At 53.0% G+C, this 26,256-nt stretch overlaps 1 protein-coding gene across 4 annotated transcripts in view; it reads right to left on the reverse strand.

The window, feature by feature from the left end:
• Positions 1-1,284: 1,284 nt before the first annotated feature.
• DLG5 (discs large MAGUK scaffold protein 5) overlaps positions 1,285-26,256 on the reverse strand; it is a 120,303-nt gene continuing 95,331 nt past the window's right edge. For 2 of the 4 annotated variants that reach the window (XM_069572549.1, XM_069572548.1), the window contains 18 exons: positions 25,226-26,245; positions 24,282-24,405; positions 23,803-23,944; positions 22,378-22,490; positions 21,667-21,756; positions 21,331-21,481; positions 17,951-18,113; positions 17,709-17,842; positions 16,797-16,943; positions 14,529-14,712; positions 13,809-13,957; positions 12,795-12,965; positions 11,697-11,893; positions 6,093-6,236; positions 5,732-5,859; positions 5,231-5,340; positions 4,456-4,565; positions 1,285-3,004 (listed from right to left, as the gene is read on the reverse strand). In XM_069572549.1, coding sequence (XP_069428650.1) covers positions 2,901-3,004; positions 4,456-4,565; positions 5,231-5,340; positions 5,732-5,859; positions 6,093-6,236; positions 11,697-11,893; positions 12,795-12,965; positions 13,809-13,957; positions 14,529-14,712; positions 16,797-16,943; positions 17,709-17,842; positions 17,951-18,113; positions 21,331-21,481; positions 21,667-21,756; positions 22,378-22,490; positions 23,803-23,944; positions 24,282-24,405; positions 25,226-26,245 — 3,381 coding nt within the window. In that variant the 3' untranslated portion in view covers positions 1,285-2,900. The remainder of the gene's footprint in view (positions 3,005-4,455; positions 4,566-5,230; positions 5,341-5,731; positions 5,860-6,092; positions 6,237-11,696; positions 11,894-12,794; positions 12,966-13,808; positions 13,958-14,528; positions 14,713-16,796; positions 16,944-17,708; positions 17,843-17,950; positions 18,114-21,330; positions 21,482-21,666; positions 21,757-22,377; positions 22,491-23,802; positions 23,945-24,281; positions 24,406-25,225; positions 26,246-26,256) is intronic. The other 2 variants (XM_069572550.1, XR_011253131.1) reach the window with 2 other exon arrangements.

Raw genomic sequence — 26,256 nt, forward strand, 5'->3', positions numbered from 1 at the left:
TGCCTCACCACCAACCAGTCAGAAGGGGTCACAAACCTGTAACCCTCACCCCAAATGCTGCCTTCTGTTTCCAGGGACCAGAGATGACCATCCTGTTAGGTCTCTGGTTTGGCCCTTGTCTATTTCATCTTTGAGAGGGGCCAACTAAATTACTGCAACTACAAGGGTAAAAGCTGGTTTCAGATGTGAAAAACCCCAACTTAGATCAGGTAGAGAGACTTCTGCTCTGCTAGGCAGGCCTACGCCCAAGAAAGAGACCTCCGCCTCAATTCCCCAAAAGTATCTTGAGTATGAAGTCTCTCAGGGGGCCTATGTGCTGTGTTAGGGGAAAAACGTTGTTTTTATGTAAATCACTCAGGGATAATCAGGGAGTCCCAGGCCAAGATAAGAAAAGGGCTAAAAAAAAAAGTCTCAAAATTAATTTGAATCTTAGTTCCAACAGTCCCTGTGGTTAACACCACTAATTTCTACCCTACTCAGACCGCTCATCATACTCCTACTCATTCTAACTTTTGGCCCATGTATTTTAAATAAATTGATAACCTTTGTAAAAAAAAAAAACAAATCAGTGCCGTTCAGGTAATGGTACTGAGGCAACAATATCAGGCAGTGTCTCAGAATGGAGAGGAAGATTCCTCTCAAGGATAAAAAGACAGGGGGGAATGTTAGGACCAAACTGAAGCCAGAACAGGCTCTAAGGGGCGGGCTAGGCCTGAGAAAAGCTGAGGCTCTGGGAATTCCCACAGGCAGTGTAGCTCGACCAATCAGAAAAAAAATCCCCGTAGCCCCCCACCCGCGCCAGACCTGAGCCAATCCGGATACGGATGCGAGGTTTAAAAGTCCCACGCGCACACATACGGTTTAACCAATCAGCTATGCTGTTACCGAAACAAAGAACCATCTGTATAAAAGTATATGTGATTCAGAGCTCGGGGCCTTTGTCTGATTCCACTGTGCTGGATGAAACATGGGTCCTGGCTCGAGCTGGTAATAAACCCCTTTATGCTTTTGCATTGCTGTGGACGTCTTATTCTCTCAGTTTTGGGGACTCGGACTCTGGGCATAACAAGATGGACACATGGGAGGGAAGGAGGGAGTCAGAGGGGCTGACACTGCAGATGAGAGGGGCGCCCAATCATCGCGAGAGTTGGAACCTCAGGGAGCGGCCAGCTCCAGCCAAATGCCGTGGGGGTGGGGGACGGCTGTCTCAGACGTAGGAAAAAAGAGCCGAGGAAGCCGGGGAGAGGTGGAAAACGCATGAAACACAGGTGTCTTCACAACGAGTTACAGAAATTGACCTTTATTTATTGTACTAAAGTCTGTTTAACTTTTGATACAAAGGAAGGTTTTAGTACAGAAAACCCCAGTCTGTGAGAACAGTACCCGTGCACACTGTACCATCTCTGTGCCAACCCCAGCCGCCCAGAGCAGCGGCCCCGCGGGTGCCAGCGAAACCCCTCGCCAGCCTGTGGCTGGTCCTAGCTGTCGCAGCCAGAACGCGTGTACCTGTGAAACAAGGGCAGCACGGAGACGGAAACGTGTCTCCTTGCGAACGACTGTGCAAGAAAATATATCCCTTTTTAAAAAAATGTCAGTATGGCTAAACTATAATCTAGTGTCTAGAATTACAAAGAATAAAATGAAATCAGCGATTTCTTGCTAGTAAAATGAAATGTTAGGAACAGTATTAAAATAGAGGTCCTACCCCAGTGACACTTACCCGGAGCCCCGTACAGTACCTATTATTAACAGGACACACAGTTTAAAGAGGAACCACACCAAATCTTCAGCCAGAAACATCTGGCATCAGATGCGTTAAAAAACAAAACAAAACACAGCCATCCTCGTGGAGCTCTGCTCATGGTGTGAGAGCTGAAGCCAAGACTAGATAGATCCCAGCTTCTCTTGAATTGTAACAGTGACCACATTGATCCTTAAGCTTCCGTTAAGAGCTCTCTTTTCAGAGTCTGAAATATGAATTGTTTTTAGATCAAACAGAGCTGATGTCCCTGCCCCATTGTAAAGCATTTGGGAATTACTCTGCAAAATCTGCACTGGTAAAGGCTGTCACTATTCACAGAACCTAAGGAGGACCCAGTGGCATGCCTCAGCCCCAGCCTGACATCCTGTCCAGAATTGGCTGTGTCACAGTGAACCCACGAAGCTCTGAGGACCAGAGAGAATGCTGGAATCATGAACACAGGTGGATGAGAAGTAAGAGGTTGCAGGAGACGAAGTCTGAGGGACGCGCCTACAAGACGGTGGAAGTCACCTTCCTAGGTGCAGGAGGAGAGCGCGCAGCCCCATGAAGGCACTCGTTCCGCACGCGACGGTCTAAACAGCCGCAGTCACAGGGCCTTCCAGGAGAGGGGCCGCCGAGGAGCGGGGCATTCGTCAGAGCTCTGGCCCCACCGCTAAGACCCTCCCAGAGCAAAGCGGCCCCCAGTGAGGTTCCAGAGTCGTTTCGTTGAAAGCAGGCACAAAACCAACACCAAAGCGACAGTGAGGAAAAGGGCGGGGGCTGGGCAGCGACAACATGGAGCCATTCAAGTAAACATAAGCCACTGAATACTTAGAAAAGGCTTGTAAACTTGTGATCTGAAAGGTTCTCTTTGCAGCATCTGTTGAGCTGGCTACAAGGAAGGTTGGTGTCGAGTCCCCCACTCCACAGTCTCTGTCTTAAAGCACACACGTGTGGGAGAAGCGCAGTCCGCTGGCCGGGGTCTGGGTCCCGTCCGTCTGCGGCCTTCCGTGTACAGAGGAGGTGCTTCTGGAGCCCCGGTTCATGGATCCCTCCCCTTCGTGTTTACACACAGAGGCATCTATCCGTAGTCACTGCAAAGAGCTGCGCCAGGCGGTCGGGCTGGAGGCCAAGCTACAGTCATCCCCAGCACTGTGTTCTAGAGAGGGCAGGCTGGGATCCACAGGACTTTATTTTGCTCTTGATTGACCACTGCCAAGATCTGAGTACAAATGCTCGACAGGGCTCCTCCCTGGACGACCCCTGCAAGAGAGTCCCCAAACACACACGTCATTGGCTGGGAGGAGGACGCCCAGAAGGAGGCGAGTAAACAGATCTTTCGCTCTTCCTGGTTTCAGCTACTTGGCTCAACTGCTCTACCCCCGCCTCACTTCTCTTTCATCAGCAAGAAATTGGAAAAGAAAAAAAGAGTTGAGTGCAAATCACTTCGGCTTTTTATCTATCCCTCTCGGCAACTGTTCATACGATGTTAAAATCTGGGGCTCACAGGAAGGCTGGGGTCTGATTTTGCCAGGTTGCCCTGACCCCTGTAATAAGGGTGACAGGATGTGACTATGCAAATTTGCCAGGCTCCGCAGCAGGGATGACCTGGGCTGGTGTGCCTAGTCGTGCAACGGGGAGTCCCAGTATATTGGAACGCAGTCTGGGGTATGCTGTAATGGTCCAGTTGGCAGCAAGCTTCTAGAGGGAACAAGGCTGGGTCTCAAGAGCTGGGCAACCCACGAACCAGAGAAGATTCTCAACAAAGATGATGGGCCATCCCCAGCTCTGGCTCAGGCCTGCTGCTCGGCAAGGTTTCAGCACCACGGCCCAGCAGACACTAGACGAGGGCTCTGTGCGTGCTCCATGGAACAGCGCCATGCCCTGGCTTCTTGCCACAGATACTGACAGTGAACATTTAGAAATTGCTATGACAATGCGACGGAGCAATTTCACATCTGCTAAATCTGATAAGAAGTCAAAGCCTGTATGTCGTAAGTTTTGAAGTTTTAAATTTTCCTTTCTCTAGTAAATTGCTAAAGTATTTAACTGAAATATAGGCCTGTAATGGATTTGAAATTAAAACACAAACACACTTACACGTACACAGAAGAGCCAGGGCTGGGTTCTGAGACCAAATAGTGCATGAGAAGCACCCATCATAACACTCTCTACAAGTTAATTAAAAGCACAGTCTCCACCTCTCTTGACCACAATGCTGTTATGCCCCCTACCAATGACTGATTTCATGGAAGAAGTTGGAAGCCACCAAGTACGATGGCAACTGCTAAATTAGAGTTTCTTTTAGTTTGCCTTGTTTCAAAGCTAAGAGACAGTAATGGTGCAGTTTGTCTTCAGATTCCACTGCAAAACTGGCCTACCCTGGAGGATGCCGGGGATAGACGGTCACAGCCACCACTGCTGTGCCACCTGCCTGGTGAATGCTGGAGCTGTGCCACAGGGTGCCTGTGCAGCCATAACTCAAGACCAGATTGTGACCCAAGGACAGAATCCGTGAACTTTACCTTTGGATCGACAAGCCCCCGATGCGGCCCTGTGCCTGCACTGAGATCATCTGTAATGAAAGTGCTCACTGCGGTGGCATCACCAGGCGCCCCGGAAGTGCGGGCTATAACACCTCCAAGAAGGGCATCCTTGGGAAGGCTGTGTCCGTCCTTGCCACCCGCTCCTCTCTGGGCCTGACGCACACCTACCTGTGAAGTACCTGCTGTACTCCTGTTCAATCTTCTGAGCTGTCTCAAACTGCTCTTTGGAATGCCTCTGAGTCACCTTGTCCTTCAGGTAGATGGGGTCTCTCTGCTCCCTGTCGGGACATCCAGGAACCTGGCTGAGCCTTCTCACCTTCCCCATGCCCTCCTCTCAGCTTCTCTGTCCAGAATAACAGGGCTATTCCCCACCGCCCGTGCGCCCCTGGTGGAGCACAGGGCAGCCTGCTGGCCCCACAGGGAGCTCTGGGCAGAGAAGGGGAAGAGATCAGATGCCCCAGCTGGCCCCCGAGTGCAGGTACCAGAAGACTGGGAGCGCCAAAAGGTAAAGGTCGGTGGGGAGCATATGGGGGCTCGGCAAGTCATTAGCCTAACCACAAAGGCTGAAGCTCAGTAAGAGCAAAGGCCCGTCCACATCACAAGTCAGCTCCTGGTAGAGCTGGGCTGCCCAGTTCCTGTGTCGCTGTGAGCACCAGGACGAAAGGTGGGAGAGGGAGAGAGGGCATGGGGGTCAGGAGGGAGGGAAGCAGACAAAATGGCACAGACTCGAGGCGCTGCGGCGGCCCCCAGACAGCACGGAGAGGACTGGGGGGCGCTGTGCCAGCTTAACACGACTGGCTTAACGTGACTGGTGTGAGATGGGCACGTGGGGGAGGGCCACTCCCACACAGGACGCCTGCTCGACGCCAATGCCCCGCCACCTCCCGTGGCTTCGAGCCAGCAGCCCATGCCCAGCACGGCTCCGCAGGGGCCTGGCACCTACTTGACGTGCTTGGCGCTCTTGTAGTGGATGAAGATGACGATGGGGTAGATGTGCATGTGGTGCAGCCGCTCGATGGCGTGGGGGGCGACGTCCAGGAGGCAGTGCCGGTTCTGCGGGGAGGGGGCGGGGGAGCGCCGGGCAGGGGCCGGGCTGGGCCTCAGGGACCCAGCCTTCGTCTGCCACGGAGGGGCCCCACTCCTCACCCGACACTGCCCGGCCTCGCCCTACCCGTGAATAAGTCAGGTGCTACTGATGAGCAAGGCAGCTTGTTCATTCTGACACGACGAGGGCATGTGACACCCGGTGGGGAGACCTCATCCAGGGAAATCTCTCCCCACAAGGCTGTCGGCGTTGATGACGGCCAAGGCTGGGAACGGGGGCCATGGGGGGTCTGGACAACCCGACTCCAAACCCCTTTCCTGCCTTTACCCAGATACAGGAACGTTCTAAAGCGCCACCCCACTTGGCCTCGGAAACGTTACCCGGAAAGCCGATGGGTACCTTTTCCGTGATCTCCTTTATGGAAGCCACAGTGGTTACGTCAAAGTGGCCACTCCTCCGCTTGTAATCGACAAACAGGCAGTCTTTGACGCCCCGCTCGATGGCCTGCTGGGAGGCCTTCATCACCTCTGCAAAGCGCAGACACAGGAATCAGCAGGTCGGGCGCCGTGAGCCATCACTGCACGGGCTGGGCAAAGCACTGCACGGAGACCCAGCCCTGCCGGCCTCACTCCCAGAGAAAGAGCCAGAGGCTGAACGCCGATGCGACCCAAGTCAGAAGGGTGAAAAGACTGTGAGATCCATCCCCAGGAAGCAGCTGAACAAACACAGACACAGACACAGGTCTGAGGGCCGCCCGTACCAAGGGGGCATCTGCAGAACTTGCCAGGCGCCTCGTTCACCAGCATCTCCTTCACCACATCCAGGAAGGGCCCCAGGATCAGGACGGGCCTCAGGGAGGTGCAGTCCACCTTTTGGACCCGCTGATAGGCCAGGCTCACTGAATCTGCAGGGAAGAGGGCAGCAGAGGATGGGTATCCACCCGGAGCAGAGGGAGGGCCGCCGGGAGGGGCTGGGGACTCACTGCTCCCCTGACCTTGCTTACCCCAGGCAGACCTATCTCCTTTACTCCACAGATCTCCTTCACTCACAGGGACCCAGCTCACCCTGGTCTGCCTGGGACTCGCCCAGTTTTAGCACTGAGCGTCCCACACCCCGGGCACACCAGGGCACGGCCACTCCTGCACCGTGTCCCCACTCCTTGGACACCCAAGGCGTTGCAGCACTTTATTCTGCTCAATTTCTCTTATGTGTGTTCAGCACACAGTCCCCTCACTACTAGACAGTCTGTTCTCTACACGTGCCACCTCCCCTGAGCGGGGCGGGTCATGTGACCCAGACCTGCCCCATGCAGTGAGCAAACTATCCCCCTTCCCATGAGCTGAAACGGACAGGACCAGGGGCAGTGACCCAGCTCTGATCCTGCAGATGACAAGCACCCTCAGGAAATGACTGAGCCACGAGACAGAAGGGACTTGGCTCCCTGATGGTCCCCAGGACAGAGCTGCCTCCAAGGGACGACCCACCAATCCAGACTCATACGTGGCAGAGAAAGAAGCTTCTTATGCTTCACCCATTGTTATTTGGTCTCAGTTATAGCACTCAAACCAATATCCTAGTTGATACATGTAGTTAAGTCTCCTCTTCCACAAAAAGAATAAAAAAATGCTCACAGAAAGAGCCTAAAACCAGCATGCAAATATCTTCCTGACACCTCTCGGGTACCAATCACTGTGCTGGCAACTCAGAAACACTTTTAAAAACTTTTAAAAGAATAGAAAGCACAGACCCAGAGCCAAGAACTTCCTCCAAGAAGAGATAAAAACATCCCCTCTTTTAAAATTCTGAACGTGACTGGTAAGCTAGGCATCCTCTCCAACCCTCTTTCTCCAGTCTTGGTCCCTGGCAGCTTCCTCTCAACTAGCATCATAGTTGGTTATGAGGATTCAAAGTATATCCCATGGACAGAGGAAAGTGGTGGACTACTGTCACAGGGTCACAAAGAGTTGGACATGACTATAAAGCATATCCTTTTACATGCTCAGAAAACCTAGAAAATACGTATGTCCAACAAAAATGACACAATAAATATTCTGTAACTCCCTCTTCCACTCAGTCTTAGGTTTCTGTTGAAAGCATCCCTGTTGCTTCACACTGATCCTCCTTTATCCTTTGCAGCATCCTCCCACATGAAGGCACCGCACCTCTCCATCTCTCTGGATATGGACATTAAGACCATGTCTTCAACTCAACAGAATCGTCTTCTCCCCTAATGACTATTAACATTCCACACTGAGGGGCACCAATTTAGAAGTTTTCTGATCCTCTCAGAATAATCTGCTTTGTCAGAAGTCCTCATAATAACAGAATCACAGGGTTCCAGAGCCACTCACAAGCACGATATCCAACCAGAGTCAGAGGCCCAGCGAAAATAAACTCCCTGGGAAGGGTAAATATACAAACATATAATCTGGAAGCAACCTAATGGAGGTATATAGACTCCTTTTAAAACTGGTACAGATATTAAAATCAAAAGCATTAAAGTAATCATATACCTAATACTCACATAATATAAAAGGAGGTAATTGGTGTCATCCATAACAGAAAGGAGTGGGGGGAACACAGAGATGTAGCTTTTATATAAGATTGAAATTAAGCTATCATCAGTTTAAAATGAATTGCTATAACCTAAAGATATTTTATGTAACAATAGTAACCAAAAAAAAAAAATATATAAAATATACACAAAAGGAAATGAGAAAGAAAGTAAAACATGTTACTAAAAAAAAAAAAGAAAATCAATGAAATACCAAAGAAGGCAGCAAGGAAGGAAAAGATAAGATGAAAAAGCAAGAAGACATATAGAAAACAACTAAAAAATAGTCTTTCATGTGAGCAATTAAGTATAAATGGTTTAAATGCCCCAATTAAATGACGCAGATTGGCTGGATGCATAAATAAAAGAGATCCAACTCTATGCTGTCTACAAGAGACTCACTTTAGATCTAAGGACATACATAGGCTAAAAATGAAAGGACGAGAAAAAATAGCTCATGCAAATGGGAATCTAAAGAGAGCAGGAGTGACCATAATTGTATCAGACAAAACAGACTTGAAGACAAGACTGTCACAAGAGACAAAGGACATTACAGTCGGCTAAAAAGATCATTTCTCCAAACAGATATATCAAGCATAAATATATGCGCACCCAGCACTAGAATTCCCAAATAAGTCAAGTGAACGCTGATGGAACTGAAGGGAGAAACAGACGATACAGTGTCAGGACAGGGCTTCAACATCCCGAGTTCAATTACGGACGGTACAACCGGTGCTGTGCTGCGCTAAGTCGCTTCAGTCGTGTCCGACTCTTTGCGACCCTACGGACTGTAGCCCGCTGGGGTCCTCTGTCTATGCGACTCTCTAGGTAAGAACACTGGAGCAGCTTGCCATGCCCTCCTCCGGGGGATCTTCCTGACCCAGAAACTGAAGCCACGCCTGTAATGTCTCTTGCACTGGCAGGAGGGTTCTTTACCACTAGCACCACCGGGGAAACCCAGCACAATCAGACAGAAAACCAATAAGGAAACCGCACTCGAACAACATTATAAACCAATGGACCTAGCAGACTCCCTGCTAGAGCCTCCAAGGAAGCACGGACCTGCCAACACCGTGATTTTGGCCCAACAGTACTAATTTTGGACTTCTGGCTTCCAGATCTGTGAGAGAATAAACCCATACTGTGCTGACCACAAAGCTTGTAACGTATGTTGCAAAAGCCCCAGGAAATGAATACACGGTGAAAGCTAGAGGACAACGAATAATATCTTTAAAATGCATGGATAAAATACCGACCCATCTACAATTCTATATCCAGTGAAAATCTGCAGAATCGTGGGAAGATTGGCAAACAGAGACTGAGACTGTCACCAACAAACCTGCATCACAAGGAATGCTAAAGATCATCACAAGGGCACAGTCCACGGGGCCGCAAAGAGTCAGACCTGAGTGAGAAGCTGAGCACACGCGCGCGCGCATACACACACACACGCAAAGGGCATGTTAACTATAGCTAACCTCACTGTGGTTAATCTTTTGCACCTCATACACATATCAAATTATCGTTTTGTACACCTTAAACTTACACGATAATATATGTCAGTTATATCTCACGTTGGAAAAAAAAAGAAATGCTGAAGGGAGTGCACATCAGAAAGAAAAAATCAGAGGGAAAGAGGATGACAGGAAGGAATCAATAATGGAAAGGATAAATATAAGTGAATAACTGATGCGTAAATCAATAACACTGCTGGCTTTAAAAATATGTATAAAATGAAAACGATAAGCAAAAGGTAGGAAGGAGGTAAGGAAGTCATGGTGTTCTGATGTTTCAAAATTATTGGGGAAGTGGTCAAAGTCACGATTCATGTTAGTAGTAAGTCAGATACACATTGTGAGGGCTGCTGTAATCACCACCCCCAAAAGAAGAAAAACTAAGAGACTGAGGAGGGGGCAGAATAATGAAAATGCTTGATTAATCCAAAAAAAGTAAGAAAAGGGAACATAAAATGGGCAGGATAACAGAAAACAAATAGTAAGATGGTAAATGTATCAGTGATGATATCAGTAATTCAGTACTCTGATTAAAGGATAAAAATTGTCACTGGTGCATTCAAACATGAAAATATCTCAGGCTGTACACTTTTCTATAGATGTATTAGCACTTTTCTATACACATGTCTCAATAAAATGAAAAAAGATGAAGTGTCACGGTGAGTTAAAAAAAAACCCTACATGCTGCTTACAGAGCCATGTAAATACGAAGCTGTAAAAAAGTATGAAACGATGGAAAAAGATGAACTATGCAAACACTTAACCAATAGAAAACTGGCGTGATAATTATACTTTAACAGGATAGAGATAGTTTTCTGGCCTTTTTTAAGGCCAGAAACATTACTAGAGATAAAACATTTTATAATGATAAAAGGGTCAATTTAACAGTACGATATAACTATTTAAAGACAACTTCAAAATATGTGTGTGCACACTAAGTCGCTTCAGTAATGTCCGACTTTTTGTGACCCTGTGGACTGTAGCCTGCCAGGGTCCTTGGTCCATGGCTTTCTCCAGGCAATACTGGAGTGGGTTGCCATACACTTCTCCAGGGGATCTTCCCGACCCGGGAACTGAACCGCGTTTCTTATGTCCCCTGCAATGGCAGGCGGGTTCCTTACCACCAGAGCCACCTGGGAACACCCCATAACTTAAAAACATATAATGAAAAAAAATACACTGAAGAACTGCAGACTAGACAAGTGGCTATTTTCCAAAGACATCTCCTGGATATACACCACAGACCAGAGATGCTGTCTACAGAAGAAAAGAGAAAGGAGGACCAAGCAACTATCATTGTGAAAAGACAGTCTTTTTTTTTAACATTTTAAATTTAAAAATATAAAAACCTATTTTCAGCTTGAAGGCCATATAAGAGCAGGCAGTGAAGCAGATCTGGCCCATAGACTCTGGTTTGCCAACTCCTGACCTGACTATCGTGACCGTGGGCCATGAGCAAGGGCGGGACTCACTCAACTCACTGCGCCGAAGACCTGAAATAACACGTGAGGAAGCAGGGGAGGAGGCGGCCAGCTGTCCTGCCTTCTGAGGCCCACTGCCCCCCAACCCCTACAGCCTGCCTATCAGGGAGGGCACAGCTTCCAGGAAGGAGTCACACCCAGGGCTCCAGGGACCAGCATTCATCAGAGCCTCCTGCTTTACAGGACAAATATACCGCTCCACAGGGTGCCTGACACTCCCTGACATGCAGCCCCAGGACTGGGCGGGTGCCTGGCCCTGGGAGGATCTTGTAAGGATAGACACAGGAGTAAAGCCAGGAAGGTTACCACCAAGCAGCCTGGAATAACCCCACAACACACTAGAGGCAATGCCCCGGGCAAGAACTGCTTTTTGCCCACCCAATACCCATTCTTCCTTTCTTCCTTACTAAGAGAACCTGCTTTACCGAAGCCAGCAGGGCACCAGTGAAAACCTTGCCATTTCAGCCTCCCTTGCAGTTGCAAGCAGTCAACAAGGTGTAAGTGGAAAATGAAGAGTGGGCTTCCAGGCAAGCTGTTTAAAGAGGCACACTGTTGCCATGCCCTTTTCTTCTCCTTGCTGCCTGAATGTGGATGAGATGGCAGGAGATGGGGAGACCGTAAGGACGGAGGACGCATCCTACAGGTGGTACACTCTGAAGGCTGCAGCACCACCAGCCCAGCCCAGACACATTCCTCGACCAATTACGTCTGAAAAAAGCAAACCTCTGTCTTTCAAGTCACTGCAGTGAGGCTTCTGTGGTGAACAGCAAACCTCAGCCTGCAAGCCTGCTGGAGAAGCCAGCTCAGTCACTTGCCTTCGAAGAGTGGAATGGAGTCATTGGAAAAGGTGTCCAAGGCAAGGAGGTCTTTCCCATCTTTGGACCCGCTGCGTTTGTGCTTATGTTTCCTTCGAAAGAAGGATCTGCGTGCAGCCGCCGAGAGCGTCTTTGCGGCGCTGTTTTCATCTTTGACTTCAGACATGCTGAGCCTCCGGGAGAATTCTTGGTCCATTCTGAAGACGAGAGTACAGCAGTGCTGGGAAGGGCCAAGGGACCATCGCCTGTCGCCCTGCCCACCTGCGCCAAGGAGGGTCAACGCCGGGGCTCCAGGCTCCCCCACCACCCTCTGCAGGCTTCCCGGCCACTTCAGCACCCAAGCCCCGGAGGACCCCCTGATGCCAGTACTCTGGGGTGGCACACAGACCAATGCTGGGCAAGTTCTCAGAGCAGGTCAACTCCTATATTCAGGTGAGGGTCAGAGGGCACTGCTAAGACAGCCTTCACTTGTGACACTAAAAGTTATAATTCCAGCCACGAAAAGGAGGAAAGCATAGAAATGTACTGTAACATGGAAGAACCTTGAAAAAAATCATGCCAAGTATAGGAAGTTGGTCACAGAAGACCATGTGCTGTATGTGTGACTCCATTCATGGAAAGTCCAGACAGGGAACCTTGTAGAGACAGGTTCCAAGGAGACCAGGGGTGGCTCAGGGTTGGCAACAGGGGGCAGGCAGACAGAACAAGGCAGGTAGCTGAAGGGTACAGGGCTTCTCTCTGAGATGATGAAAATATTCTCAAATTGACTATGGTCATGGTTGCACATATCTGTGAAAACACTAAAAGCTAAGCAATTGCATACTTTGGATCAATCGCCTGGCACATGAATTATATCTCAACACACATAATTTTAAAAAAGCATGTCTCCTAAGTTGCCGCTACACTTCTGTATAGCACTGACTTGGATACATCACTGACCTAAACTTGGAACAGCTTTTTGAACAAGCGACTCTGGCAAAACTTACAGACCAGAAGCTGAGACGACATCAGAATAAGCCCCCAGCAGCCCAGGCCGTCATCACATGGGACGTCCCCACGGGTGCCGCCCGCCCCTGCCCCAGACTCTAGAACACTCACACGTATTTGCTGGGGATCTGCCCGCGCTGGATTTTCTGGGCATTCTCATCCAGCTGCCAGGCCATCCAGGACCCAAATGAGCCCTGGGGCAAGGTGTCATCCACGTACAGAATGTCGTCTTTCTTAAAGCTCAGCTCGGGCTCCACCTCTGCCAGTCGCTCATACAGGGCCCTGGACAGGGAGACGGAGGGGAAGAGTCAGGCCACAGGCCACCCCTTACAGCCAAGCTCCCAGGCCCACTCTCCTGCTCTAAAGCTCTCCCCAGACCATGATCAGGACCCATCTCTCCCCATTCTAGCAGCAGTTCCCAAAGGAGGGAGCCCGGGCTCCTGGAGATCAGGGCTCCCTCACGCCCATCAGATAAAAGCCTTTTTGCCAAGAACCAAGGCCATATCTCCGCTTCCAAAAGAGTCTTTCCCATTTGTACCCCTCCCACATCAAAGTTGATGCTTCCTACACAGCGGAAACATCTCAGAATGGAAACGTGCCATCCTTGACTGAGGAGGGTGTGCCTAGACATAGGGACCCCAAACCTCATGGAGCACAGTCAATCAGTATTTTCCATTCTTGTGTGGCCTCAGATCTCATGAAGAAAGCTGCATGCCTCCTAGAAAATGCCTGATGCCTGTCCCCCACCCCCTACTCCACCCTTTTCCGGCATTACTTCCGGGCACTCTGGATGCTCCGACATCCACAAACACTGCAGAGGGATCTGCCAACCTGAGTCAGGAGAGACCCGGAGAGGGGCACGGGCCACAGGAAAACGAGGCTCAGTGGTCTCAAACTTCCCCAGGCCCAAAACCCTAAAGAGAGAGCCTGTCTCACCCTAGGAGCTTCCAAGGGTTTTTCTAAGTCACAAGCATCTCATCATAAGCTTACAATTTGGGGCCCAAGTAATAATGCTCATAGTCCCATCCCTCAAGGGCAAGAAACACAGGGTCATTCACAGGGAACAGCCTCCACCAAAAGCCCCTCCCCAAGTGCCAAGTCCCTGGCAGCCCTGGCCACTGATACCTGATGTAGAAACTGTCGCCAGGCAGGCCCTTGACCTTGGAGAACTCCTCGGGGCGGTACTGCACCTTCAGGCGGACACTGTCCTTGGGCTTTAGCATCTCCACGTAGACCTCCTCCACCGTCTTGCTGCGTACGTCCAGACCGCCGTACTACCCAGAGACGGGAGGCGGGGGTCAGAGGGCAGAAGCAGGGAGGCCTGGGCACCCATGAGGGGCCAGCAGTGGGATAAGGAGGAGATTCAGCATCCCCATCACTGGGCATCCATCTGCCCCACGTCCACAGAGGCTGAGGCCTCTGCCGAGTGCCTGCTCTGCCCTCCACTGCTCCCAGCAGAGACCCTGTTCTAGCCTCCCAGCCAGTAAGGCCCACTGGAAACATGGCACTTCCCCTTGCTAACGCTCCTTGCAGCTTTCAGCACCTACCACCTGCCTCCCCCATCCAACAGGAGACCCAGTGAGAGGGAGATGGCACTCGCCATCCTGGTCCTACTGCTGCCAGGCGCAGAGCATCTGCCCCCCCGATGCCCAGGCTGGGTCCTAATATGCCTGATATGCCTGCTTCCCTAATACTTACCCAGAGTGGGTCTGGGGAGCATTCAACACCCAAGGGGGATGCCAGCAGAGGCTGTGCTCCCCCGCCTCCCATGTCACCTGAGATGGCAGGAAGCCCGACACGTGGGCAGAGGGCAGCCTGGCTGCGGCTCAGCAGCTCAGAACTTACCTCAAGGATGAGGTCCCCGGGCACAAGGCCGTCGGCGCCCTTGGCAGGACTGTCGTCCTCCACCTCGGCCACAAACACCCCGTGCAGGTTCCCTCCACATAAGTGCACGCCAAGCTCCAATTGCGACTTCTTGATGAAGACGACTCGTGGCTCTGGGGTCTTCTTGGTGGCATCTCCCACCGTCCTTTCAGGAAGGAAAACGAAGCTCTTCAATTGTGCACAGGAAGGGAGGCAGGCGCGAAGAGAGATAAAACAGCGGTGACACCCTAACCATTTTCTGCTCCCCTCTCGGGTCTCATAAGGCCCCAGAACCAGGAGCCAGGAGCGAGGCGGACACAGACTCTGCCGCTAGTGGCTCGGTTCATAGGCAGGGCACTAAGATGAGGCAGAGGTGAGCACACAGCCATGGCCACACAGCCACTCAGGGACAGAGTGGACCTCACCGCCGCGATTTCCAGCCCAGCTGTCCAGCACACGTCGTGGGCTGCATCTCACCCACCTGGACTGCACTTGTTTTCCTAACTTTGTTCTCCCGAGAAAGTCAGAGCCGGGGTAACCTCCAGGCCACAACTCATTCGGCAAATGTTTACTGAGCAGTGTCTATGGCCCAGAGGGTGCTGAACCAGAAGCCACCAAGGAACTCACAACACAGGGGCGCTGAAAGGCTAGCAAATAACCTGAGCAGAGGCAACGGGGCAGCAATGGAGCGTGATGAGTGGGACCTCAGGGGAGGAGCCAGAGAGCGACAAAACTTCTGCTGCAGGCAAGTATAGCCAAGGTTGCCAGGAGAAATATCAGTAACCTCAGATACACAGATGACACCACCCTTAGGGCAGAAAGTGAAGAGGAGCTAAAGAGCCTCTTGATGAAAGTGAAAGAGGAGAGTGAAAAGCTGGCTTAAAACTCAACATTCAGAAAACGAAGATCATGGCATCCGGTCCCATCACCTCATGGCAAATAAACTGCAGATGGTGACTGCAGCCATGAAATTAAGAGACACTTGCTCCTTGGAAGAAAAGCTATAACAAACTTAGACAGCATATTAAAAAGCAGAGACATCACCCTGCCAACAAAGGGCCATCTAGTCCAAGCTATGGTTTCTTCAGTGGTCATGTATGGATGTGAGATCTGGACCATAAAGAAAGCTGAGCGCCAAAGAATTGATGCTTTTGAACTTTGGTGTTGGAGAAGACTCGAGAGTCCTCTGGACTGCAAGGAGATCAAACCACTCAGTTCTAAAGGAAATCAGTCCTGAATATTCATTGGAGGACTGAGGCTGAAGCCGAAACTCCAATACTTGGGCCACCTGATGTGAAGAACTAACTCATTATAAAAGACCCTGATGCTGGGAAGACTGAAAGTAGGAGAAGGGGACGACAAAGGATCAGATGGTTGAATAGCATCACTGACTTGATAGACATGAGTTTGAGCAAGCACCAGGAGTTGGTGATGGACAGGGAGGCCTGGCAGGCTGCAGTCCATGGGGTCGCAAAGAGTCAGACATGACTGAGCGACTAAACTGAAGTGCACTCAGTGAAGGGTCACAAGAAGAGCCCTAAAGATGCCCCACTCTCCAGCCTATGACTTCCGTGAAGAGTCCATTAACGCCATGCCAGAGAAAGGGCTCCATCCAGGATTGCAGGGACAGCCTCCCAACCCAGCCTGCATAGCCCTCTCCCCTCCTCCCTTCCAGTTCCTGCAAGAACAGGGCCTCCTCCTGCCCACATTACCACTGGTCCCTCCTCCTGACTTCTCTCCATGCCCACCCTTTGCATGGCTAACCCCTGCTCGTCCTGAACACCGTGACTCAGCTCCCAGCCACACTCCATCATGGCCCCTGGTCCCCCTCCCAGCACTTCAGCTGTGCTGCACACGCCTGTTCACTGATCTGCCACCCTCAAACCAGGAGCTCCTTGGGGGCAACACTGCTGTGGATGGCCAGAGCCCCAGCCTAGAAGGGTGAGGACTGTGGGATTCAATGTCTGAGAACAAGTGAAGTGAGAAGAGGAGGAGAAAAACAGAAGAAGTAGAGCTAAGAATGAGTCAGTGGAAAAACTAGAGAAAAAAGAGCAGGAGAGAGAGAGGGAAAAAGGACTGGCAGGCTCCCCACGCCAAATCCTGACAAGCTGGTGAGCCATCTGCAGTGCGGGGCAGCACTGGGACCCACATCCCTCAGAGGATGTACACAGGCTGCAAAAAATGACCCTCCTGGCCGCCCCGCTCAACCCAGGTGCACTGATGGAAGGCTCTTGGCAGGCAGTTACTGACCTGGAGCTGGGGGTGCTCTGCTTGGCCGGGGGTGTGCCAGGGCCCTCGTCCTGCTCCATCAGCGGGTCGATGACAGAGGGATGCTCTGGGGTGGTGGCACCGCTGCCCTGGAGAGTGGAGTGAATACCGACGGGGTCCAGGTGGGAGCTGGGGACAGAGGACAGGAAGAATAAGGAGCGGCAGGCAGCTGCCCAGAGCCATCCCTCTGTGGTGGTGCTGGGCTCTGGGATGTGAACAAAGACCAGGTCACACAGCTCTGCGATCTGAGTCCTGAGAAGAGCAAGCGCCTTGGCAGCTTGGACTCAGCTGTCCACCTGCATGATCTGCCTGTCCTCAACTTGAGGACAGACGGTGAGCCCGAGGACACATGAATCGGCTGCCCCCCTTTCCTGTGTCTGAGCATCTCAGCCCCTCCCTCCGCAGGCGCTGCAGCGCGGGGGCACCAGTGAGCCCGAGGACACATGAATCGGCTGCCCCCCTTTCCTGTGTCTGAGCATCTCGGCCCCTCCCTCCGCAGGTGCTGCAGCATGGGGGCACTTCTCTTTCTCTGCTTACTTGTCCTGCAACCTGCAGCACAAAGGCAGGTGTCCGGCGTCTGCCCATGGACAGGGGTCGGACTGCTCTATGTGAGAATCCACCAGAGGCCTCAGTGCCTGGCTACCACACACATGCGCCGGGGCTTCCTGCTTCACAGGGTGCCTGGCCACCTGTTTCCATACCCTATTTCAGGAGGGGAAGCCCTCCTTTGATATGTTTCTTCTCCAAAGCCCGAGGCTGCTCAACTCTCCCCTCACAGCAGCAGAATCCCCAAAGCTTGCAGCTGCACGTGGTTTCCTCGGAGCAAGCCACACACCTGCGGCCTCCACTTCTCCTCCCGCAGCCCAGATGCCCCTCAGAGGCCTGGGACCTCACCTGGACCGGGAGTGGCTGCTGAGCTGGTGCATGTGTGGGTTGTACTGGGCCAGAATGGTGATGGTGTCACACTGCTGCCCGATGATGAGCCGGGCCTGCTGCTCTGTGGCGCTCCGCAGGTTGATGCCATTGAACTAGGAAACACCGAGAATGGGCTCAGCAAGGAGAGAGGAGGGCACGGAGGAGGTCCTGGGACTCAGAAAGGGATGAGGGGAGGGAGAGGAGGGTGGCTTCCCACTCACCTCAAGTAACTGGTCCCCATACTCAAGGCCAGCCTGGTGAGCGATGCTCCCCCCGGTCACCTTGGAGACGTAGACGCCGCCCTTCTCCCCACTCACGATGGAGATGCCCAGTGGCTCGGAGCCCTTCTGCAGCTTCACATGGCGTGGCTCCTCCACATAGGGCCTTGGAAGAGAGCCAATGGTTTTGGGGACTCAGACTCAAAGGGAAGGTCTGGGGAGAGTCTGAGGTCAGGCATGCATTCGCTATGCATAGAGGGCCAGGGAACGTGGACGCTCCTATGACGACACAGCTGGATGGGCACACGATGAAGTCCACCTTCACACAGGGTGATGCTCAACCTCATGCAATACAAGCACGACCCCCAAGACGGACGCAGAGGCACCAGTCCCAAAGTCACAGAGTGGTCTGTGTGAACTATAAACACTGATATACGCAGGGAAAGGGCACGTAGGTTTCCACGACAGGAGAGGAACGGCCTCACGATGTGCAATTTACAAACCTCCAGTGGGGTCTCAGACGCCCTCGGAGGAAAAGAAGTGCCTTCTGGGATGATGTTTACCCCCAAAGGGACAATATGAAATATCAGGTTTTGTATTTACCAGTACACAGGGTGATGTAAATTGATCATGAGATTAAGCTGCTGCACACCCGAGGCACTTAAATGGGACCGGGGAGGCTGAGAGCAAGGTGACACCATGCACTCGCTGGCCCCAGGCTGCCACCCACCGCCCTGTGGGTCTGAGGGGCCTGGGGCCTGGGGTGGGGCCCTCCTGCCAGGCCAACCTCAGACTCCTCAGCGAGGAGGACCTGGGCCTGGCAGCCGCAGGCAGTCTCAGGAGGGATCTGTAGTGGCGGAGGCATCTGGAAGGTGCAAAGGGTTAGAAAGAAGAGAGGGGTGATTGGAGGGGGAAGACAAGCACAGACGCCTGGAGTGTGCACACAGACAGACAGACAGCTGCACGACGCTGAGCCGCCAGGACCGCACTGCACGCAGCCTGAGCTCCAGGCAGAGCCACCCCCCAGGCCCCCCTCCTCCAGAGCACACGGGTGGGTGTGAATCCACGTGCAGAAGGCTGGGAGGGCAGCGGGGAGCCCTTTTGGAGGTAATCCTTCCTTTTTAACCTCCTGAATGATTTAAACTTTTATAATACGCAGAATTTTGTCAAAACAATAAAGCTTCTTTGTAAAAGAGGTTTGTAAAGTATACTTAATATTACAAATAGCTTGAAACATAACATTAAGGAGGAAATGTTTACATATATAAAATAAGATAAAACGCACTTACACTGTAAATGTAATACTTGTACGTATTGCACACACACACACACCCCCACCTCAAAAGGTTAAATAACAGCAATTAAATCTCTGGTTGATGATCAGTGGTCCCCAGCCTTTTCAGCACCAGGGATCAATTTCATGGAAGACAGTTTATCCACGAACCAGGGTTGGAGACGATGGTTTTGGAATGATTCAAATGCATTACATTCATTGTGCACGTTATTTCTTATCAACTGCCACCACTGATCTGACAGGAGGTACTGGTCTGAGGCCCAGATGTTGGAGACTCCTGAATTATGCAACTTTTTTTCTTTCTAAATCCTCCTGAAACCATCTCCCCCAACCCTGGTCCATGGAAAAACTGTCTTCCATGAAATATATCCCTGGTGCTGAAGAGGCTGGGGACCGCTGATCATCAGAGATTCAATTGCTGTTACTTCTTTCTACTTTTCCAGTTTACCCAGTTTTCAATAATGACAGTGTATTTTAGACTGAGGAAAAGAGGGATTATTTTTAATGAGTAATCCGTCCTTCAGCCAGGTCGCACACATGTTAAACTTGATGTCGTTTAAGCACCATGAAGGCAGGCGTCATTGACACACACAGGCTCACACACATTGGTTCTCTGTGCCCTGTAGAGGAAGCTGAGGGGATGTCCGACTGCATGTGATTCTAAGGAACCCACCTTACTGGGGGGAAGATCTTGTTCCCTCAAAGATCTGAGCTGGGGTTCAGTAAAACCACACACCCACCCCTTACCCCTTCAGGGCCAGTGTGTGCTCCCGTCTGCACAACGCAGGTGAGGCTGTCATGAACACAGCCATACCCACTGCGCCTGACTCCCCTGGGGGCCTCCTGGCAGTTACAGGCACATGCGGCTCTGCAGTTCACACTTGCTAGGCGTGCTGTCTCACAAGTTCAGACTGTCAAGTCAGAGGAGGTCTCCTTAATGAAGGGCCCAGCCAGCAGCATCGTTTCTATGGCTCATAGCCACAAGGGCCCTCGGCTTTTTGGACTGAAGTGGAGGAGAGTAGCTCCAGTCCTTGTAAGTAAAAGTGTTGGTCGTTCAGTTGTGTCTGACTCTTTATGGCCCTATGGACTGTAGCCCGCAAGGCTCCTCTGTCCCAGGCAAGAATACTGCAGTGTGTTGCCGTTGTCTTCTCCAGGGGATCTTTCCGACCCAGGGATTGAACCTGCGTCTCCTACCCTGAAGGCAGATTCTTTACTATCTGAGCCACCAGGGGAGCTGCAGTCCTTGCAAGGAATTAAATAAAGGTAAGTTTGAGCTTAATCCTATCTCCCACTAGCATCCAGAGAGAACCCTTTAAATAGAAATCTGATCTGGTGAATCCCACTCTGAAGAACAACAGAAGCAGATGAGGAGCCCACAGAGTTTGTGCAGGGAGGGATGGCCCTGAGGAGAGGCACGTCTGGAGGGACAGCTGCTTTTCAAAATGAACCAATAAATGGCCAAGTTGTACGTGTATGGCTCATACCCTTTTTTTTTTTCCTATGTGTGTTTTATCTCACAATAAGCGTGGGGGGGCAGAGGTCAAGCAATGCAGCTATGTTCTGGGGTCAAAAAGCAAAGGATAAGAAGGAGCCTGATTCTAATTAGGATAGGTTGATCGCTAACCAAGTGAGCACAAACAGACTACTCCAACCTCCCCAACTTCAGTTTCCTCCCCTTAAATGGGGTCAATGATGACACTGCTGATCACGGGCTTACACGGGGATTTCACAGCTTACTATGTGGACAGTGCTAAAACAAGGGCCTGGGAGGCAGTGAATGGCATCACTCCATCACCATGTCAGGTCGACGCCAGCATCACTTGCTGGAGCCCCCACCTCTGCCTGCGGGCACTCGGTGGAAGAGCTCACCCTGCCTCTCTGGCCAGCCAGGTGCGCCCCTCCTCCTGCATCAGGAGCACCCAGGATCTCCTCATGATGTCCTGCGGCAAGACCCCAACGAACGCAAGGCGACCCGAGCTGCAGCGGCCTCGCTGGAGGTCAACTCTGCGGGCCCTCCCCAACCCCCGGCACCTCCCAGGACTCAGCGCTGGCCGACTGCGGGGGTGCCCGTCCCCCGGGGCCTGCTCACCTGTCCTTCCTGCGCTCCCCAGGGGCAGCAGGGTTGACAGCAATCCTGGGCAATGTGGCGGCTGAGGTCTGGGGCTGGCTACAGGAGGACAGGCCTTCGACGCTGAGGGGAGACTGCGGGGGCGTGCTGCACTCCGAGTGCGACAGCGAGCCTGCGGGGTGGGCGGGTGCGGCCGAGACAGCCCAGACACATGGCCGTGAGCGCAGGTGCCTGAGGCCTGCCCTGCCAGCACTCACTGATGGCGGAGGTGGTGGGGGAGCTGCGAGCGGTGCCCAGAGCCCCCACCCTGAGGACGGAGGGGCCAGCAGGTGAGGGAAGCCCTGAGGGAGGCCTCACCTCTGTCAGACCCCATGACAGACCGCGGGTATCTTGGTGTCGATGGGATTTTAATGCGTTCTGCCTTGAACTGCAAATTGCTCGAAGACCCTGTGGCTCCACAAGAAGACGACAGTTTAGGCCTGCGACTGAACAGCGCCCCTCACTCCCTCCCCACCACCCTAGGCGTCAGGAGAGACACGCGGTTACACAGAAGTAAGCGGGCCCGGCCATTTGTCCCTGGGGGCACCTCAGCGTGGGACAGTCAGGGAAAGCAGACGCTCAGTCCTCAGCATGCGAATAATCTGTGCAGGGGGAGGCTGCCGCAGAACGGCATCAAGTCTGGCTCCAGCCCCGAGCAGACGGTAACTCAGGTGACAGAGGTCACTGTAGCCTTGTCTCCACAAGGCTGGAAGCAGCCCCACAAGAGTGTCCTTCTGGGGTAACTGTCAAGCTCGACTCCGGGTGGCATTCTCTGAGTGAACAGTAACGCAACATCCCCTAGAATGACCTCAGGGTAGTGAGCAAGGCTGCTGGGCTAGAGATCATCGGAACAACATGGCCACCGTGGGAAGCTGCAGGAAGGCCACAGGAAAGGGCTCTGGGGGCAGCATGGAGTCAGCCTCGGCCCCCGGTCAGGAGAGGGGCCACCAGGAGGTCTGGGCATGAGGGTGTGGATGCAAAGGAAAGCTGGTGCCCACTCTGGCGAGAAGGCTCCAGTAGCGCAGTTACCGAGGCGGGCGCTGGAGGGCAGGGAGTTGGACCCATGGGAGGCTCTCATGTCAGAGCAGTCGCTGCAGGCCCTGGGGCTCAGGTCCAGGCTGAGGCGGCCCTGGTGCTGGACACTGCGTGAGAAGCAGACAGGTGAGCAGCTCGGGAGGAAGACCAGGATGGGACCAAGTGACTGGCTTTCCCGAGGCCCTCTGCCAGCTCAGAGGAACCCAGAAGCCGCTCCCGGGCAGTTGAGGACAGCGATCACCCACAGCCTCATGCAGAGGGCCCTGCAAGCCCCGGGCCAGGACCAGGCTCAGTGGGACAGAGGGCTTTCTACAGGGACTGCAGAAGACTTGAATCCTGCAGGAGGTGGGCAGGACGAAGCTGGACGGCACTGAGGACAGAGTCCTGCGCCTCCCTCAGGAACGCCCGCCCAGGAGACTGGAGAGCAGAGGGCGGGGAGACGACACAGCCCAGGTCAGGGCTGGCCTGCGGGCAGCCCCAACAGTGACCTCCTCTAACTGTGAGGCTCCATCTCGTCAGTGCTTGCAGCCTTCCAGTGGTCTTCACTGCACTCAAGATAAAACCCAAACTCTGCATCATGGCCACAGACCCTGCAGGGTTTGTGCCTTCCTCCTGACTCACCATCTCTTTCCCGGACTCCCCTCCTCTGTCCCTTGAGCCCATCACCTCTCTCTCAGACACCTGGGCTGCGGCACCCACGGCCCTCCTTCCCAGAAGCTCCTCCCCCAAGTCCTGTGCGACTGGCCTCCTCTTGCCCCTCTGGTCACGGCAGCATCTCCCTGCGTGGGGTCCTCCCCATGGCCCAGTTGAACTTCTCACAGCCTAATCTGTTGACATTTTAGGGTCTTCAAGGTCACTCAGCACCATCTGATCTGAGTAGCTCTGTTCTCTCTCTCTTTTTTTTTTTTTACACCCGCCCCCCACCCCCGCACCTTGAACACAAATGGCATAGGAGAGGAAGTTTATCTGCTTAATTCTCCACTAAAACCCTCCAGAACTATTGCAGTCTGTGGCATGTAGTAGATGGTCAATTAAAACCTTAAAATCTGTCAAGTAACTGAAGCAATGCGTGACCTTGCGTCAATCTATTCAGTTTTAAGGCTCCATTCTCATCTATCAACCAAAGACAGTTAAGAGTAAGGTTGCTATAGCAATCAGGTGAGATGATGCTTATAAATGTCCGAGCATACTGCCTGGCACTCAGTTATCAGCTGCCATCACTACCATCTTCCTATAAATACCTTTTCAAGCTCCATGCTGGTAAATGAAGACAGCGACCTTAAAGTTTACTTCCCCTGGAGTCCCACTGCTTCTCTACCAAGTCCCTTCCCCATACAGAGCCCCTCTACGTACAGTGGCTTTACACGAGGGTAGGCTGGGACGGCTGGGGTACAGGGAGGCGTGAGCGGCCTCACATACCTGGGGTGCAACCCGTGGGGGCCAGCCTCTCTGGGGATGGGTGGAGAGCTGCAAGGGCCGACCCTGTGGCTGCGCACGGTGTAGATGGGGTTCCTCAGGACGGAGCTCACAGTGCTCGGGGCCATACTCCGGGGAACCGTGCCTGGAAACGGGTAGGGTAAGACACCTGCCCCGCAACACCCAGCTAGCCCCGGACCCATGCAAGCATCTGGCCCTTCTCCATCATAAAGCAGGAGAACTCTCTTCAGTGCTGCCTATTTCCCAGAGTGCCATGCTCAGAAAAGGCTCTGAAAAGCTAAAAGATGTCACTGATACAAAATGAAACCCTCCAGGTAGGTCAGCAACTGCTAAATCTTTGGGACTGCTCTGTTGAGGACAGGCAGCAGCTCCCTGAAACGACCGTCTCCGCTCTCCCTGAGGCTGGGTGGCCTCGTGAGCCCATATCGACCCTCCTCCCCAGCCCTGCCCTGCCAGCTCACCCACAGATGCCCTGCTGGGGTAGAACGGAGGGTTGCTGTGTCGACTGGAATGTCCAGGAGAGTAAGGGGACCACTCCTGGAGATCTGGGGAGAGCTCTCCACTGGCCGGGGTGCACTTCTGCTCCTGCAGAACCAAAGGCAAGAGGCAGTGGCTGGAAACAGGGAAACATACGGGCATTGGCAAGCAATTTCTGTCCTCTACGACCTAGCTTCTCCCACTTGGACACACGCAGTGACACCTGGGAGAGTTCATAGCTCGTTACTCATTCATGTTGTCTTAACACATCTGGAAGAGTAGAACTTCCTTCAGAAATACTTGGGAAGAAAACCAGACAAAGAATCTGTTCTTTCAAAGAAACAGATTTTCTGTGTAGAAGGTGGAACACGTGTATGCCTGGGGCACACGTCTGTAACAGCGCCACGTGACTTGCCCAGCCACGTGAAGCTGTGTCTGCCGACAGAAGCACATTCGTTCTCCTGCTCACAGCCATGTCTCCCTCCAAAAATGACCACAGCACCTGCAAAACCTCACCCGTCCTCCTGCCAGCTAACAGATTCACACGGGCTATACAGTCTCCCTAAGCTCTTCAAGGTAGGTCCCTACCACTGGGTTCCATTGTAAAAGTCAAAAGTTTCTTGCTAGATAAGCAAACCACAGCCCACACCCAATACGGTGCTCCTCTCCTGGCTTCATGTTACCACCACCATGCACGCCTCCGGGGACATTCCAGTCTCCTAAGGGAGTCTGTTTCCTGTTGGCATCTACCTGCTACCCCCACCCCCTACCCCCAGGCAGGTGCTGAGAGCTAAAACAGAGGAGCCAGGGCTAAGCCTGAGCTGGGGGATGCTGGTACAGGCAAGCATGGGCCCCTTCATGGAGTGCTCACAGCCCACTGCCCCACCCTCCTCCAGCGGGCCCTAATCCCCCCTGGATCAAGCACCACCTCCAGGAATTGAGCAGGGATCACGACTGGAGCGAGCTTGGGCCGAAAGATGGGCGCGGACTTGGGCCGGCGGCGCTTCTGCCCCAGCTCGTCCGCCTTCTGGGAGGTGAGGTCCTCGTCACAGGACTTCTTGGCTGGCAGGCAGGAGGGGTCCCTGTCCCCTTCGGGGCAGTAACTTGAAGCGATGCGGACCCTGGCTTTGCGAGGGGGCGAGGCGTGCATGGGGTCCCCAGGGTCCATGTCAGGGGGCAGGGCGCTAGGGGGGCTGGTGGATGGGGAGCTGCCCACCAGCGTGGCCTCTGACTCAGAACTGGTTTCCAGCTTGTGCTGGAACTTAATGGAGTCACCTCTCCTGGGAGGTTTTGGGGGCGTCAGAGGTCCCACCCTCTTGGAGGGCAGGGGGGAATGGGCAGGCCCAGAGCCTGGGAGCAAGTAGTCTATTTTGGGGGGCGTCTGGGGGCGTTTGAAAGTGTTGGGGTCAAAGATAGATTTTCTTTGCTTTGGCTTCCTGTAAACAGAGAGCTTCTCGGGCCCCGCCATGGAGCTGAGCACAGCCTTGGGCCAGGTCCCACCGCTGTGGGTGTTGTCAGGCTCTGCCTTGTCCAGGGGGGCCTCTGCCGCCCCACAGGAGCCCACCTCGGTCTCGAAGGGCAGCAGCGGCCGCCGGCTGCGCACGTCTGCCGGCCCGTAGCCACGCTCCCCCGAGGCATCTGAGCGGAAGGAGCTCAGGCTGCGCTCGGACGCGCTGGGACAAGCCTGGGGGGAGACGGAGAAGGGTCCCCCGGAGAACGGCTTGTGCAGGAAGGAGCTGCTGCCTCCAGGGGGGCCCAGCTCCTTCCTGTCCTCCAGCCTGTCCGCGTAGAAGATGTCTGTCTGCGTGGAGTTGTTGTGCTGCATCAAATTCCGTTTATTCTGAGCCTGGACCTCTGGGCCGTGGGCTCGGTAGCTCAGCATCTTCTCAGAGTCCTTGATGTTTTCAAAGATATTCTGGCCGCTCCACGAGGCGCTCTGAGGGAACACCTAAGTAGGGG

This window comes from Ovis canadensis, chromosome 25 (assembly GCF_042477335.2).
Source record: "Ovis canadensis isolate MfBH-ARS-UI-01 breed Bighorn chromosome 25, ARS-UI_OviCan_v2, whole genome shotgun sequence".
NCBI lineage: Eukaryota > Metazoa > Chordata > Mammalia > Artiodactyla > Bovidae > Ovis > Ovis canadensis.